The sequence below is a fragment of the Morone saxatilis genome, unplaced genomic scaffold (genome assembly GCF_004916995.1).
Source record: "Morone saxatilis isolate NCDOM2014 unplaced genomic scaffold, NCSU_SB_2.0 Contig6, whole genome shotgun sequence".
NCBI classification, from domain to species: Eukaryota; Metazoa; Chordata; class Actinopteri; family Moronidae; genus Morone; species Morone saxatilis.
The window spans coordinates 5,616,000-5,629,400 of NW_023340206.1; the positions used below are offsets into that span (position 1 = coordinate 5,616,000).

Genomic DNA, 13,401 nt, shown 5'->3' on the forward strand with positions numbered 1-13,401 from the left:
GTTAGTAAGCTGCCAGGCTTACTTGTTTGTAGTACTTATAGTAATGTCTCAAAATGTATGTATTTGTTAACGTCCACATCTTTAAAAGCTTTGGCAGGCAAAGGTTGGAAGGAATCCAGCAAGATCCATGCACTACCCAGAGTCAGGGGGGTATTTAAACTGCTTCAATTATTAGATATCAATTAAAAGGGTCACTGCAGTTATTTAGTATTGCACCGTGAAGTTTGGGGACTGGGTCAAAATTGATGCAGTCGAGGCTAAGATATCCTGGCTTTTTGTCTCTCGAGTGGTTAAAGCCCCAAAAACCTCTAAGGAGGAACTATTGAATTGTATTTCATTATACTGACAGCTGTTTCTACTATTTATATTTATAAATTGTTGGATATTTGTCCTTAGAAGTTGAAACAAGTGAAGTCTGAGGCCCAACGAACTGTAAAGTCTTTATTTTTGATAGCAGCCCTGTATACAGATGCTATGTGTTGAAACGTTTTATATGAAATTGTACATTATATTTTAACTTAAACATTTTGAGAAACATTTATTGGCTTTTTTGCCGAGAGTTAGACGAGAAGATCGATACCACTCACGTCTGTATGCTAAATGTTAAAAAAAAAAAAAAATAGAGCCAGCAGGTAATTAGCTTAGCAACAGTTAGTCTGGTTGTGTCAGAGCGTAGACAGATTGGTTTTCCTTTTGCCAGGCTAGCACTTACCCCCTGCTTCCACTCTAAATGCTAAGCTAAGCTAATTGCCTGCTGGCTCTAGCTTCACAATTAGCATACAGACATATAAAGACGCTTTTGGCAAGAAAGCAAATAAGTTCATTTCCTATAATGTTAACGTAAAAAACAGACTCTAGAATCCCCATTTTGCCTTCAGCTTCTCCACCAAAATAACATAGGCGTCCATTGCTTCCTCTTTGGATAGACCTGTTGGTTTAGAAATGGAAACAAACAAACCAGTTGTTTTTTTTCAGGAAAAACGTCTATTCATTCAGTTAAAGGTAACACCCAGATATTTGTTTTTGGGAATAGTAGACAAACATGTTTTAAATTCCACTTTGTTCAGGTGAATCTTCCCTAAAACTAAATTTTTAGACGTATCTGTTTTATGTTTTATATATAGTCTTTCATGCAACTGTCCAAAATGTATTGTTCTATTTATTTTTAAGTTTTAAGTTAATTTCCATATATTCTGACCTTTCTTTGCCTTCCATGCGTCCCATTTTGCTCGTCCTGCGAAGTCAAACATCCCTGGGCGATCTGTGGATGTAAAAGCAGCCATCAGTAACGGCTTTGCAACATATATACAAACGGTCAAGCCACATAACAACAGTCTTATGAGCAACAAGACAAATTATCTTATGAGATGTCATGTGCGAGCTTTTAAAGTCCCTGAAAACTTTGTTTCTCAATCAGTTTCTTTCTATGAGCAGCGATGGAGGAAGTATTCCAATCCATATTTAAAAACTGTAACACCAAACTGTAGAAATACTCTATTACATTATAGTAAAAGCCCTGCATTGAAATGTTACTTTATTAGCCAAATACACTCAAATGTGGAAAAACTGTCCCTAGGAGTGTGCCTGTAGCTGCCACTCAGGTCATGTCCTTTATATATTCTCTGGGAATCTGAAAACGTATAAATTTAACCCATAACTACTAGATAAAATCTAACATCTAAAATATGATGCATTAATATGTAAGCAGCATTTTAGTGTTGCAGCTGATTACAGTGGCGCTTTAATCTGTTAACTAGTAACTGAAGCTGTGAAATAAATGTAATGGAGTAGAAATGTAAATATTGAGAAATACTGAAGATCTGGAACAAAGTTCTCAGGCACTTTAAAATCCTCATTCTGCATATTTATGGCAGTATAATGCTTTTTGTCATCTGCACACAGTCAAATAATATTTCTTTCATCTTTGTTCGGAAGAAAGTAAAAAGAAAATATACAACTTTGCGTAAACTTATCACATTAGGCATCATTTACAAATACACACAACCTGTCAAACTTCATTTTTTCTCAACCGCACCCTACGTCCTCAAAGTCTTTGCTCATTGACATAAACACAGCTTGTCTTTTTGAGTGTTTTTTTTTTATGTTTCCACATGAATACTACAAAGTAAAAAAAAAAAAAATGTAAAAGGCCTCACTGCAGTGACTCACCTATGTTAACATCACCAACTGTGGCTTGCTTATATAAACCGTACAGTAGACCAATTTCTCCATTGTCTGGTCTTTGTTTCAGTACCTTCACCTCCTCTACTGCTTTCTCAAATGATCCCTGGTTGGATGAGAAAAAATACAAGCCGATACAGAAATTTCAGTTAAATTGTTAGTTTAAAAAAAAAAAAAAAGAAAAAAAAAAACTCTTAAAACCAGTCTAACTTGATTGTGACTGTTCTTGTTCTACAATCAGACTTATCGTCTCTTTACATTCACATAAAACTGTAGCTAAGCAGAGCGATTCCCGCTCTGTCACAACCTGAGAAATGAGTTAATAGTACCATAAATATTTATGTTACATTGTCGGAAAGGCTGAGATTCAAAGCAGGCAGTACTTACAGTCATGACGGCAGTGAGAAACAGACACACCTTGCTGCTACTCGACTCACTCCCCAGTTCTCAGTCGCCGCTCGTCCAACTTGTCCTGCAGTTTGTCATTGTTGGGATTTGCTGAGGAAAATAAAGTGGGAGGTAGTTTCAGCACCGTCTGAAGACTATGAAGGTTTTGACATTCCTCACGCTAACAAAGGACAGCGGTGGACAGATAAGACAGTTTGCAGTTACACTAGAAATAAGAAATAAGAAATAATCTGTTTTTTGAGAATTACAGGACATGTAACCAGATAGAATCCTTTATTATGCAACACAGCTGTAGTCTAACGTCTCATATGACTTGTTGACTTTGTTGTGATAGAGCTGAATGAAAACCATGTCTCTTATTACAATTTTTTTAGCATTGGGAGACATGAGCGAAACCATTCTGCACCACAAGATGGCAGCATCCACATATTTAATAATCTGATGGGTTCACTGCTGCGCACAGTTCAGGGCAGCCTGAGATTAGATTTAACTTGCATTTGATTTTGTAAAGACGGACATCAGTCTAATCTTTAATTAAAGAAGTTAGTTAGGTTTTATTTCAGCCTATGATTCAATTGTAGCTGATAAATACATTTGTACAATGAGGCTCATATCTACAAACTAATGTATTTCACATTATTTAAATACAATAGAGAAAAACAAAAAAGCATTATTGTATTTTGTAACAATTTGATCTCTTTACATTCGTGATTTTGTGGTAGTACACTACTTTGATCTTAATTTAGATTCAGGAAAACAATCTATCACGTAACAGAGTCATCTTTGGCAAGAACACATAAAACTGAGAAAATACAAACTTATGTAATAACAAAACAAAAATTGCTGAAATCACAAGTCAGCAGCAAACTGTGTTGTTCCTGATCATAAATGAAAACAATTAAAAAAGTAACATTTTTTTAAGTCAAATGAGTACTGATGGGTAGTTACCAGCAGGTTAGTTGAATACAACCATAAAACTGAACAATGTATAGTATCCAGGTAAAAAATAACACTTTAATGGTAGTTTTCTTATATTCAGTAACTACTAGTCAATGCAGCCACTGAAGCAGCAGCTTCCAGTTAGCAAATGAGAGTTTATGCATAAGGGACTGTAGAAAAATGCTTAGGAAGGAGGGTGGACAGAAATGGGGAGGATATTGTCTGTTTCTGTATCAGAGATTTGAGGAACAGAAGAGTGAGTGATGGAACGACAATCTCTGCCAAAGAGAGTTTTTATAGCTGCTTTTTTATTCTGCATCATAACAGATGGCTCTTTATAGATTAGAAGACATGAGATTAGAAACTGGTAGCTTCGTGTTTAGCAGCTCTTGGTTTTTTTTAAAATCGAGAATAATGTTCATCCGCCTCCCCACCTCAATCATTTTCATACAGTCCCTAACAGTTTGACATTAAAGGTCCAGTGTGTAAGATTTGGTGGCATCTAGTGGTGTAGCTGCAGATCACAACTCGCTCGCTTCACTCTCCCAGGCACGAAGGAGAAAATACAGTGATCGCAAAACACAAGCACCCCTATCTACTGTTTGGTTTGTCCCTTCTGGGCTACTGTAGAAACATGGCGGACTCTATGGAAGGCAACCCTGCGGCGTTTGCAGATATAAACAGCTCATTCTAAGGTAACAAAAATATAACTCTTATATTAAGGTGATTATACACTAATGAAAACATAGTTATGACTATATTAGATTCCATTTCTGCCAATAGATCCTCATACATGTCACACAATGCACCTTTAATATGACAGCACATTAAAAGGGTCAAAGTACTGCAAAATAAAACGTGAAAACAAAATGCAACCCTGATGTTACATTAATGAAAATCCTCATTAACAAATAATAACATGAAGACATGTTAGTTTTAATATTTAGCATACGGACAAAACAGGATGAGGCCATGTTGAAGGCTGGCTGACAGATATCTGTGCAGCAGTCTTAAAGGCGGCAGGAAAAATAAAAAAAATAAAAGGGAATGCAAAAGCCAAGAGGACAGCTAAGTCTACCTCGGATGATCTTATTTCAGCTATACAAAATCCATGTTGTACTGCTTCAGTAAGTCCTGAGCAGGTTCATTGGAAGCGTAACAGTTTCGCATAAATTAAACCAGAAGCTAATATTGTTCAGTTCTGGGTTGAAGCTTCAAGTAGAGTAACAACACAGAACAATAAATTAAAGTAAAAGGTAACTACATACTCATTTTTGTCAATGCATAGTGCAATAAAGTTGATGACCACAGCTCTACTGGTCAAATATCTATAAGGAACTACCAGCTAATCTGTTGAAAAGAAACTCACAGATCTCTGAAATCTCTCAACGGGCTTTAGAGATGAGCCATCAATACATTCCAGGAGCGTATAAATCATTTATCTTCTGTGCGAGTGTGGTTGACTGGACTTTATATTCATGAGCGCACACATAAAGAGCTCTACTTTGACTACTTTTCAGTCTGGATCTTCACACGCACACCCAGCAGTGCGTTTCTCACACATGGCTGACATCCTCCAGCCCGTTGCGGCAGCCGTCGTCCGGCAGGGTGAAGCGGATGTGTCGGCTCTTCTCCCAGCCGCGGCGGATCTGTCTGAGGCGCCCGGCCACGCACGGCACACAGAGGGCCAGGCGGCCCAGCAGAGCCGTGAGGGGGAGGATCAGGACCAGTACGAAGGTGGGAGGCAGGAGGAAGCGGTACTGGGTGGGGTCAAAGGCGCGGTCCCAGCCATAGAGGAGCGTGTGGAGGGTGGCCATGGACAAGGCACAGTAACCTAGCGTGGACTGCAGGGGGGTGAAAAAAGGGCGTCACAGGTTGCATTTGGAAGTGAAGACAGACCACGACAATCATCCTGTCCTCCACATATAAAGACCCACACTGTTCCCCTTAAAGGGACTCCTCTTCAGTTCACACCAGTCCACTACATTAGCTCATTATGTTACAGGCTACTACAAACCCTGAGGAAACACACTGACCTACCACGCTTGACCTGAATGAACCCCACTAGTGTATGCATGTGTGTATGGTGTGCGCCATATACTGTAGCTACGGGGCCCGCTAATTAGAGAAACCTCCCAAGGTTGACTCGGGTAGGGGGCCGGGGGTTAAAAATAGTCCTATTTTACCTCATTCACTCACTAACTGGGCAAAGTGCATCATAATTATTTCCCCACAACAAGACGGATGAGTTTTTATTACACAGAGGAGGAAAGAAAGAACTAAATAATTGTATATTGACAGCAGAGGCAGTAGCATTCCTATGGTGTATGTAGAGAACTACAACAGACAATTGGGGGATTGTGGGATAGATGTTTTTTTACAGCAGATATTTTGTCAGGAAAAGCGCAGGTGGAGATGGAGTTGGCAGAGATAATGCACAACGCGCATTAACACACTGTCCTGCAGCAGCGGGCAGCGGGGTCTTGATGTGCCGAGCACAAAGTTGCCTTTCATCGCGCCGGCTGTCGGCACATGACTAATCTGACGGCCACCGGATTAGTTTAACGGAGAGATGAAAGGGAAAAAGGCAGCAGCGACGGACCGCGAGTCCTGGAGGAACGGGGGCCACGGTGGGGAGGAAGTCGAGGAGAGGAGGAACTGCGCACTGAGTCACAACACTCCTGATGGCTTTGTCACAGCCCGAGTTTAACGCCGAATCTGGGGCAGCTGCTGAACTGGGAGTCACAGTGTCTGTATGTGTGGGATCATGTGAGCATGTAGGAGACTGTAGAGTGCGTCTGTCTGTATGTAAGAAGTGTGACTGTACGTTTATGCGTCAGGACTGTCAATCTCTGGCTATCATTCTGCATTAATCCTGTCTGCTATCCTGCATCCAAAAGAAGAGAAACTCATGCTTTTGGCAGTAAATAATCACAGGAAAAAGGAAACTTTGGGGCCAATCTGTCTATTCTACTTTATCTTTATTTCATTAGCACATCACTGCCTCTGTGTGTGTGTGTGTGTGTGGTGTGTGTGTGTGGTTGTGTGTGTGTGTGTGTGTGTGTGTGTGTGTGTGTGCACCTGTATGAAGCTGAACTCCCTCCAGTTGACAGTGTTGGACACTGAGGGCAGCGAGGTGACAGCCAGCAGAGAGAGCAACCCGAGGGCCACGATGCCCGCCGAGAGGTACAGCTCCATCCTCCACACCTCCTCGTTCACCCACGAGTCGTCCACCCCCTCCTTCACCTGGACGAGACACAATAAACACCAGAATCCTCCATGAGTCCAGGGCAGATTTTCACCTCCATTGATTCCACTTACATAGAACGGTGTCTGACTGACGCACAAAATACACTGATGACAGCAGAACAATAACGCACTGATTTCATGTATGTGGACACATAATTGGTCATATTGTCACCGCAATTGCAAAAGCTTCTTTGAGACAAAAAAAAGTCTAGTCAGGGATAAACACCTCCTCTAACTCTGCTGTGCTACCCACAAGTATAGCTCTCTGTGTACAAACTGAATCCGAGTGAAGAGCCGTTTCTTCTTCGTCTCACCTGTTTGGCAGCCATGTTGAGCAGTTTGTAGCGGGCAGACTTCCTCAGGGGGAGACACAGACTGTAAATGGCATGCAGAACTGCACACAGGAAGCTACACAGCCCGAACTGCTTCCTCCTGGTCAGCCAGCGGTCCAGCCAATTAGGGAAGCGATTGTACTTGGTGCCCCACCACAGCTGGAGGAAAGCGGCACACAAACCGGGCAGGTAGACCAGCGACAGCATCACCAAGGCCACGGAGGGGAGAGTGACATTGACAGTCTCTATTGGCATTTTGTAGAAAACACTCTTCCCCGCCATGATGTAGGGCTGCAGGACGTCACGGACGAAGTTGTACAGGTAGAAGAAGACGAACAGGGACAGGGTGCAGAGGACTGGGATATGCCAGGAGGGAAACAGATACAGGGGGAGGTTTTCGACCTCCAGAGAAGAGGAGAGGAGGCCCATATCGACCGGGACGAAGCCCATCCGACGACAGAGCAGCATCACCGAGCTCTTGGCCGTGCTACTGTCACTGCACAGGAAAACCTGGAGACAAGACACAAAAGAAATGAAGCTGAGGTCAAAGCATCGCCGGAGCTCCATCAATCTAAACTACAAGAGGGAGCTGACGTATCCTACCTGCCTGCTTCCATCCCGAGGTCCCATCTGGAGCGCCCAGGCCGATATGGTGTTGAACCCTTTGACCACAGAACTCTCCGGAAACAGGTCCGCCAGCAGCTCGGCATTCGAAGGCCCCTCTAGGCTGATTTTCAAACCGTTGCTGACATCCACCAGCGTCTTTCCAGCTAGTGCCGGCTTCAGCTCCACCAGCGTGGAGTGGTGCTCAGGGAACACGGCGACAAAGACCAGGTCTGCCTGGTTCGCTGCCTCCATCTGGGACGTCACCTGGAAGACAAAGACAGAAACGACGCACGTTAGGAGGAAATTATAATAACAACAGGAACATCAGAATACATTATTTACATCAGAATACATTATTTACATCATGACTTTGTGATCAGAAAACTGCCTCAGAAAACTTGCAGCTCCGAGAGTTTAAGTATATGAATTGGAATATATTTAATCACACCTGAACTCAAATGGCCAGGAATGCATTGATATATAGTTTAAAGATGTCAATATCAGATATTCTCCCACCCATATATGAGTAAAAAAGCCATTTCTAAGAATCCTTGTGAATTCCTTATTGGCAGATACTGAAATATGATGTAAAGGGGAAACATTCAAAGTGTGAGATTAACTGCTTTATCCAGTTCCCATACCACAACTGACTCATCTTTAACTAAGATTATCTTTTCTCTTCAGGATAATAACAACAGCTATTATGCCTAAAGTATCAAGTCAGAGTAAATATATAATTATCACCATCGGGGGCGAAACAAAAACACCAATTACATGGTGAGTGTGAATGTGGGTGTCAGTGTCACTGTGTGTGTCACCTCGGCCTCTTCAGGGAACAGAGCCACGGAGCGTTTGGGGGTTCGACTCCCCACCACTACTTGGTAGCCGGAGGCCACCAGCCTTCGTGCCAGTGAGCGGGAGAAGTCGCCCGTACCCAGAATGCCGACAACGGGAGCGCCGGGGTCAGACATGGAGGCTTCCAGACGTCTGGAGCCTCTTCCTTCGCCTCTTTCTCGGATTAAAGGCCTCGCCATCTCATCAGGCATAATGCCCTGACAAATCTATAGACAGGACACACGGTCATTATGTTGGTTTAATTACAGCCACGCGACCTGAAGAGGTTCAGTGGAGAGACAGAGAGGAAATTAAAAAAAGTTGGTATTTACTTACAGACATTGATTGTTAGGTCTACACCTTAGAGGCTTGTCTCTTCATCCAGTCTGGGACCTGAAATTAAATGAGTAGTATTAGAAGATGTAAAGCATGCAGTTTAAGGGCAGTGAGCTGCTCTTTTTAGAACACAGAACTAGGACCCCCATTATCTCTGTGTCTCAATCGACATGTCCTAGATCTGTAACACAGCACTGTGAAAGCAATAAGGGGCCATCCAACAATAACAGAAATGGATTTCACACACCCTGAAGACAGTAAGTGATCAAACAGGCTCATAAGAGCAGATGCTTTACTATAAACAGCGCGCACGTTTAACAAACAAGTCTCCCATTCAGGCAAAACTTCACTTTGACCTCACGAGCAGCTGTTAAATGCGACAGACCACATGCGGTTATCGTGCGGTTACTAACATTAGCAGTGAAAACGTCCATTTTATAAAACTTCTGCTTTAGTAGTCAGCCAGCTACACGCCGAGTTTACCAGAAAACCACAAGCATTCAGAAACCGCTCCACGTGTAGTTGTGGGACTTATTAAAGCTGAACGATTAGCGATACAACATGAAATAGCCAGAAATCCATACTGACATTCTCTTCAAACACAGAAGCGGACTGAAGCAACCTTGCTTGTTGTCCTTGGCTGAACTCGTGGAAACTTTAACCTCCGAATGAAGTTCCTCTCCACGACACACAGACACGACACAGGCACACACACGGGTATATACGGGTAAAATAATAGCTCACGTTACATACTTTAGCTTCTATTAGTACTTACAGCGATGTTTTTTCACTTATTTACTACCACCGACTTGCCTCGCTTCTCCGCTTTCCTCCAACTGCGGCGACTCTTCCTGATAAGATGACGCCAGAGCCAAAGCCCCGCCCCAGCCACGCCCCCACGTGTGTGCAGGAGATAAAAGTGACAAAGCATTGGGCTCCTCTAAAAGATCTGTGATCCAGGAGCCTGTTTGGAAACCACACCATAAACTGTTCACATTGCAACAAAAAGTAAATAAACTTTATTTATAGAGCACCTTTAAAGACAAAGTTTGTGGTTTGTAGGAAGGAGAAAAAGGAGGGAAAGCGGGAGCTGGAGGAGGCAGAGACGACAGCATATGAAAACCAAAATGATGTGTACTGATGTGTACCACAAAGTAAAAGGTATTGAATAACACTGCATATTAAATGGGATGTTGACACAGTTAAAGCAGACATATGTGGCTCCAGATACCCCAACCCACAATCTGAGCCTCTCCTGTAAGGTGCTGTGATCAATAGTGTCAAATTCTGCACTCACACGTTGGGTTTGCTTCAGGTACTAATGTTGCTGTTGCTTCCTATGCATATAATTATTTATGTATTCAAATATTTAATGATGTATCACACTGATACATGTTTGGAGTCATCTATTTGTTTCAAAATGCAAAGAGGCAGTGTGTAACTCCCTCACCTCACCCTCCAGTTCCGAGCACAAAGGGGAAACTACATGACGATAAATGTTACACACTGGACCTTTAAAACTGGCTATAGCTCATAGTCACCATAGTTTCTCCTTCACACTTGGAAGGCGAGTGGTATTCAGTAGGCTGCAATCTGCAACGTCACCACTAGATGGCACCAAATCCTCTGCCCTGATCCTTTAAAACCAAATACGTGCAAAACTAATGACATTCTCGTTAGCTTCAGCTGTACGTTGTGTTTAGTGCTAATTAGCCAATGTTAGCATGCTAACATGCTATAATAAGATGAATATGGGAAACGTGATTCCTGGTCTTTTTTTGTGGTTTGTCTGTATTTCCAAAATCACATGATATTTTGTTGAAGAAGACCAGAAGATAATATTTTTTTCATATTGTTTTATTGTGAAATGATTTTTAAATGGTAGGTCCCCCCTTTACTCCATGTGAGCTGTTGAACTGGTGTATTTGATAAGCTGGCCTTGGGATTAGAATAAAAAAGCAGAAGCAAAATCGTGTTAAAAAGATGTCTGACCGTAGGTTACACACTGTCAACATGACTTCATCATGTCTGCCTTTGCCACTTGCAAAAGGTTGAATCCCCCTGGCTTAGAGCGCTGCATCAGTGTCACCACGCTCACTCTCTCTAGGCCGTGACCTCGTGTTTGTTTACAACGCTTTAGGTCACAGTCCTTGACATACTTATCCGGTTTTGAGATTTTTCATTCATGGGTATCGATTACGGGGGTGTCCTGGTGTGAACACCCATTAATCTTACAAGTCAAATCAAGCGAAGTCTCATCCAGATTGCAGCTTATTGCTCTCCCTAAAATAACGCTGGCCATTTGGATTGAAAGGTTCTAGACACCCGAGCAATTAAGAGAGTTTTTATGTTGAATGTCCTATTTTTCAAGGTCATGGAAGGAGCTGCTGTACACGAGGGGGCTTAGAGGCCACCATGACTTAAACACATGGATGACATAAACAAAATCTGGTCCAATAAGTCGTTTTATTACATACATACTTGTGGTTGCAGTATGTAAATGGGTTAGGTGGGATATAGTGGCAGAGAGGTAAAGACGTGGTCATAAATAGTTAGCCTGAGGTGGACAGGTACAGCTACGTCAACATCTGACAAGACCATCAGTGTCAAAATGTTGTATTGAGGAAGACGTTTGTTTCTGTGCTTTCAAGGTGCCCTTCATCAGGGATTAGGGTCACATGTTGAGACAGGAGCTGATGTTGCAAGATCTCATCGCTGTATTGTTGTGGCTCAGTGAAGGTTTCCCGCACAGATTTACAGTAATACTCTATGACATTTTACAGTAGACTATGTTTTGCTTGGCCTATAATTCATCCTGTAATAAAATCGAATCTTTACTGTGATAGATTTATGAGAGTCAGAGGGTTGTCATCGCTTTTTACAGTGGCCCTGAGAGCCCATCACACCACAATTAAAGAAAACCTGAAACTAAAGGAAATTGAACTGGGAGGCTATTAGGGCTAAATTCAGTGCACATTTTAAACAAATTTCCAGAAAATCAGTAAAAGAAAATGTAAAAGTTTAAATGGAGATGTTTATTCGCCAGCTAGATTTGATATAAAAACCATATGATTAGCTTATAAAATATAATGCATTATTAAATATTATACAACACGTTAAGTATACAATTATCTCCCTCTCAACCAGCTAAAACACTAAAGGGCTACTTACACATTTATGCATCAATAATAATAATAATAATAAGAATAATAATATAGTACCAACAAATGCCAGTTCTGTAGGATGAGTACTTGAATCCCTCATGCTTAGGGAATCTGAATCCAGTGCAGAAATGGCGGACTCCGCCACTACCAAGTACATTTTTCAGTTAATACTTAATTTAAGACATTTTGAATACTGGACTTTGACATGTAACAGTATTTTTACATTGCACTATTATTACTTTTACTTAGAAAAGGGTCTGAATACTCCTTCCACCACTAGTGTTGTCTATATTTGGCTGTATTCTGTATACGTTGTTAATTGTTATGCTCCATATTGTTAAATTGGTGAATTTGCTTCTCAATTTGCCAATTTTTTTATACTTTGCTGCATTTCCTCCAACTGCTGCAGACGTGTTCTCAAATCGGTGAAGATATTTTGTTCACATGGATGTTTGACTTCGATGGCAGTGCTTTCAGCTCTCAGGGCCACCCTCTAGTCATCCTCTTCTTACATTTTCCTCTGTGTTATTAAACAAAAGCACGGAGAACAGTCTAACGGTGGACTGATTCATTTGTCTAACTGTACGGTTCGTGAGTATAACATAGCGGTCCACTAAAATGCAACGTGATTAGAAGCATTGCTCCGCCGTAGGGCAGGATAATCTCAGCAGCTGCAGTGCATAATGTGGACAGTGTGTCATGCATGGTTCACCATGGCCTAAAGATACAGTTCACTGTACTAATCCTGAGTAAAGGTCATTTCTGCAGTCATGTCGCAGAGTCGGGGAGCATAATATTCTCTGTATGCCTTACTGCATACTTATTTTTAGGGTTTTGTTTTGATGGAAAGATAGATTTAGATGAACATTTAAAACATGACATAACATTTCCCGCTTTGCCAGCCAGGACTGTCGTGTGTTCACATTTCAACCTCCATTTTATTTTTTGACCCAACTCGGATGACTTCTCGTGCTCAGTCTCACCTTCAGACATGAGCAGCTCAGCTGGAGCCATGTTCTGGGGAGTTAAAGCTGAGCTGAGCACAAGCTGAAATTGCTTAGGGGGGGTCGGCGGTGCGGGGCTTCTGCAGTGTGACCGTAGGGCTTCAGCTAAGCCTCGTCTCTGGCCTCTGAAGATTTCTCCACATCGCCTTGAGCTCTAAAGCCTCTGTTGTGGATGTGGGGCCTGTGCTCCAATTCAAGGTGCTTAGCCGCCAACCTCTAGTTTTGAAGTATTTCAGGTCCTTCAGGGGAATTTTTTGAGCTTGAGGACAAAATCAATAGATGCTTTTATTTTCAATGAGCAAAGACACTCTTTATTGAGTGTCTCAATGGCTTGCACTCATTGGAAAT

The 13,401-nt window shown here is 41.9% G+C and overlaps 2 protein-coding genes across 3 annotated transcripts; both read right to left on the reverse strand.

The window, feature by feature from the left end:
- Nucleotides 1–428: 428 nt before the first annotated feature.
- On the reverse strand, nucleotides 429–2,983 carry LOC118339819 (acyl-CoA-binding protein-like). The gene is made up of 4 exons (XM_035677588.1): nucleotides 2,569–2,983; nucleotides 2,170–2,287; nucleotides 1,199–1,261; nucleotides 429–928 (listed from the first exon to the last, which is right to left on the reverse strand). The coding sequence occupies exons 1-4, from the start codon at nucleotides 2,572–2,574 to the stop codon at nucleotides 855–857; spliced, it is 261 nt and encodes an 86-aa protein (XP_035533481.1). The 5' UTR covers nucleotides 2,575–2,983; the 3' UTR covers nucleotides 429–854.
- A 135-nt stretch (nucleotides 2,984–3,118) lies between these two features.
- On the reverse strand, nucleotides 3,119–9,763 carry LOC118339818 (metalloreductase STEAP3-like). 2 transcript variants are annotated; one of them, XM_035677586.1, is made up of 7 exons: nucleotides 9,661–9,763; nucleotides 8,886–8,942; nucleotides 8,534–8,776; nucleotides 7,713–7,979; nucleotides 7,092–7,619; nucleotides 6,610–6,774; nucleotides 3,119–5,372 (listed from the first exon to the last, which is right to left on the reverse strand). In XM_035677586.1, exons 2-7 carry the CDS (start codon nucleotides 8,889–8,891, stop codon nucleotides 5,085–5,087), a joined length of 1,497 nt encoding a protein of 498 aa, XP_035533479.1. In that variant the 5' UTR covers nucleotides 8,892–8,942; nucleotides 9,661–9,763; the 3' UTR covers nucleotides 3,119–5,084. The 2 variants fall into 2 exon arrangements, with proteins under 2 accessions (XP_035533479.1, XP_035533480.1); XM_035677587.1 differs by having other exon boundaries at nucleotides 9,699–9,757.
- Nucleotides 9,764–13,401: the final 3,638 nt, after the last annotated feature.